The sequence below is a fragment of the Cynara cardunculus genome (assembly GCF_001531365.2).
Source record: "Cynara cardunculus var. scolymus isolate 2C chromosome LG 16, CcrdV1, whole genome shotgun sequence".
Taxonomy (NCBI): Eukaryota; Viridiplantae; Streptophyta; class Magnoliopsida; order Asterales; family Asteraceae; genus Cynara; species Cynara cardunculus.
Genome location: NC_037543.1, coordinates 3,771,367 through 3,778,124, shown reverse-complemented (window position 1 = coordinate 3,778,124; position 6,758 = coordinate 3,771,367). Strand labels below are relative to the sequence as shown.

The 6,758-nt window shown below is 36.4% G+C and overlaps 1 protein-coding gene across 1 annotated transcript; it reads right to left on the bottom strand.

Moving 5' to 3' along the window:
• Positions 1–671: 671 nt before the first annotated feature.
• On the bottom strand, positions 672–6,267 carry LOC112529335. Its single transcript, XM_025140567.1, has 9 exons — positions 5,807–6,267; positions 3,526–3,677; positions 3,208–3,303; positions 3,081–3,143; positions 2,595–2,663; positions 2,404–2,506; positions 2,255–2,326; positions 1,097–1,185; positions 672–997 (listed from the first exon to the last, which is right to left on the bottom strand). Exons 1-9 carry the CDS (start codon positions 6,147–6,149, stop codon positions 812–814), a joined length of 1,173 nt encoding a protein of 390 aa, XP_024996335.1. The 5' UTR covers positions 6,150–6,267; the 3' UTR covers positions 672–811.
• Between the last annotated feature and the right edge of the window lie 491 nt (positions 6,268–6,758).

Genomic DNA, 6,758 nt, shown 5'->3' with positions numbered 1-6,758 from the left:
AGATGCGTCAAAAACAAAGAAGCAAAAATCGATACAAACCATAAATCAATCAGAAGCAATGGTCGAAACCCATGAGGTTGAGGTTTACCTTGAAAGAGAAGCAATCAAGCTTTGGAAAAGAGAAGTTGACGGTGATTATAAGAAACACGGAGTCAAAACCGCCCATTAGATATGCGATAAACAATAGCTATCTGCTCTTTGAAAAAGAGAAATCCTAGGGCTAGGGACATTAGTTGGATTAGAGAGATTGTAGGGGCGAGTAAAGATTTCAAAGGGAGTGGCATACTTTAAAAACATGAACCTAGGCATAATTATTAACTTGTATTTTTGAATTTTAAGTAATAAACACTCACAAAGATGGTTCCTGATTGGTTTGAGCTTGGCTCCAAAGATCAAAAGTACCAGAAGGTCTCAGGTTCAAATCCAAGAAGAAATAAAAATCTTCTTATGACCACGGAGGTTCAAATGTGGTGACTCCAGACTATCTGCAAATCAGGTGGTCGCCCTGAGATTAGTCGGCTCGCATAACGAGTTGGATATTCAAGTTAATAAAAAAATAGCACCAAAATAAATTTCATTACATTACATTTTAATGCATGTTTACTTTTTTTTATTATAAACTATAATTATTTTTATTTGTTTAAATATAAAAAAAATTAACAATTTTGCAATTTTTGTATAAAAAGTATGGCAAAATAGTCTCTTTTGTATATATTATTTATAGTATACAACTAGTTACTGTTTGTTAATATACAAGTTTCCTTGATCCCAAAAGGATGCAGTTTCTATAACTACCAATACTAGGCCTATTTCAGATATTTCTTGACTTCTTTTGTTCTGGATTAAGCTGCTTAATTGAGTTCTGTTGTTCTAGATTAAGCTGCAGGATTCGTTGGCGTAATCTTCTCCGGTGATCATGAATCTTCCAAAGTCCATGTCCCAGTATCGTAGCAGAGTAAATGCCGTGCGTTATGATGGGTGCTAGAATATTATTCGTCTGCCGAAACAAGAAACGGGTTCCTCACAATGTCAATTTCAAGAAATAGAATTAACGAAAATGGAGGGCAAAATCGTCATTTCAGAAGTTCGGGGTTACCTGATTCCATTCGAATCCAAGGTAGAGAGCTAGAAGTCCTTCCAGCAATGGAGAATATATCTTCTTCATTTGTCTCCTTTCATACCAGGCTGTAGAATGTACACAGCTAAGTTACAGAAAATGACTAGTATAGGGGTAGAATGGTAAAGTCGCAACTCTAGCGACCCGATTGCACCAATGAACCATTTCTTTTACATGAACCCGTAATTCGCCACTAACCAAACCAACCCATTATATCCACTTCCAAGTAGAGATGGCCAAATTGAGCCAAATCCGGGACCAGTTACATTTTTTATAGAATTTTAAGGCCCAGCCCGGGACCGGTTATGTTTAGGCCTGATTTTAAAAAAATTATGGCTTTATAAATTATAATATGTTTTTAAGACTTTTACAAGATTTTTTAAGTTTCTTTTAGTTCTTAGTATTTTTAAGTTTTTATTTACTTAAATTTATTATTTAAACCGTATTATACTAAATTTAAAAAATCGTAATTATAAAAATGTACTTAACATTTTGCATAAAAAATAATCTTTTAAATTGGGCCGGGCACGAGACCGGTGACCGGGCCTATATTGGTCCTAGAATTTTTGTTCGGAGCCGGGATGGATTTGGGACCTGCCCAGCTAGGCCCGAGACCAATTTTTAGCCATCTCTACTCGAAAGTAGTATATCCGCTCAAAAATAAGGTCTAGTGATAAGATGATACAGATCTGACCTCTACCTTAAACAGGCTATTTAGTTCGATGAACTTCTCCAAAAGCTGGTATTGCAAAATATCCCACTGCTGTATTTCTAAATTTTGATGAAACCAGACTGTTTTGAAACGGGGGCAGACTGCTTTGAACCAGGGGCAGATTGTTTTGAACCAGGGGAGGTCAGATGGTCATTGAGCTAATTTCTTTTTATAAGGTCATGTTCCTAATTGAATACTCATTAAGGTGATTTATCCAAAGGACCTATCCCGGCTGTTTAGTTAAATGACCTCCTGATAAAGTTACTTTTACAAATTGGTTACAGGGGCAAACTGTTTTACAATGGGAGCAAGGGTGTTTGACACCAGAGGAAGTGTTTTGAAGGTTATTGAGTTAAAAAAAAAAAAATTAAAAGGTTACGGGTTGCTTGAATTTCATGTTTTAGACGGATAGAATGTTATTATACCTGCAAAAAGCTTCTTCATCTCTTGACGACCTGACCGTGAACTCAAAACTGGTGCTACAACGTAAGTAGGATCTGATGTGAAAATAAAACGAAAGAGATCAGTGACGAGATGAAGAAACGAGAGCTTAAAAATACACGAAAAAATGTACCTTTTGGAGATGCAGCCACATAATAAAGCGAGCCTGTAAGGGCAGCTGTGATCACTGCTGCAAACGCTTGAGCGAATGGTACGAATGGAGGCAACACACCAGTCTAGAGATCAAGAAAAATGGTACCTTTTAGCTCTTTATATCGGTTTCTAAACTGAAAAACACAAAGGGAAATGTTGTTATCATCGTACCAGTGCAGCCATTCCGTTTGCATTTGTTACTAGATCGTTCCCCCTCAAAAACACGTCCGCTAATGCACCCTACATAGTTGCAAAGAAAGATCAAGGAATGGCAAAAAAGATGCGGTAAATTTCATTGATTTACGATTTCAGTAGTACTTGTTAGGATATATGGAACCCTTTGTATTCCCCTCTCAAATAATAGCGGGGTATTTAGCTCGATGACCTTCTCCATAAGCTCGTTTTTTGAAAAATGACCCTTAGGTGTATTTCTAAGTTTTTACATGAGCAGACTGTTTTGAATCACGGGCAAGTCAAGACGAAGGTCAATGCGAGCATAAATAAATAAATTTAGCTACTAATTGAAAACTCATTTACGGTATTTTATCCAAAAGACCCTTCAAATAGCCCTTTATAGAGAGATATATCCAGGTTTGATGATCCATGTCTAGATGTGAGACTAGTACTAGTTTTCAATGATGTGTCAAGTAAACTCACCTGAACAGCAGCCCGGTAGAAGAGCTCCTCACCAACCGAGCTTGCGGCAACGATCAGTATAAACTGCAACAAATTCAATGAATTATCGACATGTTCAAATGCAAAGCGAGATGTCCAAACAGCTTACCTGCCATGGAGACATTCCATAGAAAAAGCTTCGTAACTCCTCATCTTCTACATCCCGTATGGCACGAGCATGAGGTGACACCTTTACAACTTCATCCTGCACTAGACAAACCACGTTCGCTTTAGTCATCTCTAATCCATTACATTCAACCAAGTTCATGAATTAAGTGGTTAAACGAGCCGCAGATATCCCAGATGTTAGTCTCCTTAGGGTCACTGAGAATTTTCCAGGCTGTCATCTTCAAGGTCCCACTGTTTGGCCGAAAAAGAAGAAAAAAATAAACAAATGGGAGATAAATTGTTAAAACTTGAATCGTACGTCTAGTATAAAGAGAAGGGCCATAATTGGAGGAGCAGCATATCCGAGTCCTTGCACAATGGCGTCTAACGATGGCGAGTACCCTCCCGTGTTATCGATTCCTGTTGTTGTGCATATGAAGTTCCCTGCCAAAGCCATGGCACCATAGATTCCTGTTTTTAGCAGAGAAAAGATCAGAACTTGCAATCTTTAACCATCTAATTTGTGAAATTAGTCACCTATGGATTCATGAGCATCTAGAGACAATAACAAAACAACAATCAAATCTTGATAAAAACATAGCTCTTAGCCTTTTTAATGCATACAAATCCTCATTTTTTAAGAATCGTGTTATCTCGATTTCAAGAATTTATATCTTTTACAATTGTCCAAGGTTGGATGTATCGCAACTGTTCTTAACTTGAATCATTTTGTTGCGACTAATTATATGATTATGATTATTAAACGTCACAATATCACTTTGAAACGTCCAACCACATATCAGAAGGTAAATAATATGTCGTTGATAGGATAAATCAAACAAATCCTTAAATAAAATGTACGCAAATTTTACCTTTATCTCAAAAGGCCCGTACAGACCCCAACTAAAGAGTTAGATTATTAGAAAATAAATTTACAAGCGCATAAATATTCAATTCAACAAAAAATAACACCCAAAGTTATCAAACATATGCACCATTTATAGGGTGTTTGAATGTGTTGCAAACATCATTAACGTAATTTGCATTTGGTATAATTATTTTTGCAATGTTAGGCAAATCCACTTTAATTATGCTTTTTTGAATTTCTAGGACCAAAATAAAACTAAAAGGTACTTAAAAAGTTACTGCAACAAAACTAATCATAAAAGATATATGCAAATTATCAAAATATCCATAACTTCAGTCACTTTGTTGCAAATAATTATATGATTTAATCACAAGGGTGGTGGCTGATTGGTTCGAGCTTTGCTCCAAAGGTTAAAAGTACCAGGAGGTCTCAGGTTCAAATCCAAGAAGAAATAAAAATCTCCTTGTGGCCATGGAGGTTCAAATGCGGTGACTCGGGCTATCTGCAAAGCAGGTGGTCGCCCTGGGATTAGTCGGCTCGCATAACGGGTTGGATATCCAGGTTAATAAATAAATAAATAAATTATCTGATTGTGATTCATGAGAGGGGCCACTATGGTACATTGGTGGCTCATACCTCTCTTATGGTGTAAAAAAAATTAATATCATGAAAGATATCACCGTATTATTTTGTAGGATGTAGCTGTATGATCCTTAAAATTATAATAGTTACAAAGATTTCTTTTGGTAGAGTTGGTTTGCATAGTTTTTTCACGCCTTCAGCCTTCTAGGCACTAGACTTTTTTGGGATAAAAGACTCGAACACCTCACATACAAAAAGCAACACACTAACCAAAAACCCAATGCTGATTTTGTAAAAAACATCCGTAGCTTCATTTTTTAGGATCAAATAGTGCCACCACTTGAAAGAACTCCTAACTCCGCCTCTGTTGTGATTCTTAAATTTCATAATAATCACTTCGAATACCGATATCAAAACATCTCCTTACTTCCTAAAGGATACCCAACTTCACAAAACAAGTGAGAAACTTTCACCAATAGGATGGGAAACCCATATTCGAGTCTTTTGTTGCCATTTAGGCCAAGATTTGTATACATCCTATCTTTCAGACCCTAACTCAGTGTCAAATATGCTAATATATTTGGTTTAGTTTAAACTTAGTTGGAGGTCACACCAATTTCCCCTATTTTTGGTTGGGTATATGTGATGTTGAACCTTGGACCCATGTGCTTAATCAACCAAAAGCAAACATCATATCACCAAAGGAGCATCTGAATGAACTTTTTACTTTTACTAGAAAGGAATATGCAATCATGAAAAGAGTAAAAACAGTTGAATGCCAAAGTTGTATGGTGAATTTTGGTAATTGTATAGTTGATTTTCAAACATACTTCTTACCCTAAAATGGTGTCAAATTCTAAACCCCATCAAACTTTTCTGTCTTTCCCTAATTGCATATTCACATAAAACCTAGTTTTTTTTCTTGAAATTGCAAACAAACAAAAGGGGTAATCCAAGAAAAACAGGTATATATAAATATATAATCTCTATATATTCATCGATTTATGTTTATTAGACGGATTAAATTGATATCAAAACCCCATTGTTAATCATCATCAAATCAACAATCCAATCGAATACCGCCATTGATGACCTCAATCTACAGAGAAATGCAGTTTAATTTGTCTAGAAAATGGAAACGAAAACTAACCAATTCCATAGCTGAGTCTAACAACAGCACCAATTTTATCCCAAACTGGAAACTCTGCATCTGGGAAGCTTTGATTAAATGTAGTAACCTCCATAGCAGAACTCGAATAACCTCCGCCTCCGTCGCCGATGATGGCACTCTTCCTCTCTCCTGCATCGATTCCATCACCACCATTTCTCTCCACCGTAGCTCTCACGCTCAAACTGACTACTCTTCTTCCATTAACGTATCGCCGTTTCTTCAATATATCCGGCAAACCAACAACAACTCTACTACAGCAGTAAGCGGAAGTAGTCGGAGTTGGATTCGTCGTCGGAGCTCTGAAAATCGCCGGAAACCCCATGAAAACCCGTGTAGTTAATTTTACTACTGGAAATCAATCGCAGATTGAAGTAACATAATAATATGGTGATGATCAGTTGTAGTGTGTGGTTTGTTATCGAGTGGATGAAACGATTTCGTGGTATTTGTAGCTGTGGGCGCAGAGTAAACAAAAGTCATCGGGGAACTCTCAGGGCCATGGAATCGGACATTAATGATCTGGAGATGGACGGTGATGAATGGAAGTTGGACAGATCTGTAGGGTCTTTTAGGTCCCCACAGGTTTCAACCATTATCATGAAGAATCGAAATAGCCAATGAGGACTTGCAATCAGAGATAATACATCATAATCGCCATTTTCACACAAATTTATTCCATTTTTGCAAATTAAAGCTTAAATGTTTGATTTCCATTCATAAACCCAATTAGAATCATATTAAAAAGATACTCGCACAATGCAACGATATACATCGAGATAATGTTTCTTTTTTAAGCTCCTGAAATTAGTTAATGTGTATACAAACTGAACCAGACATACACAGTTATCAAAAGAAAAAAATCATATTGTTTTAAAACATGTAACTTTGCAAATTCATTTACAAGACGTAAATGTAATTTCGTCACATAAAA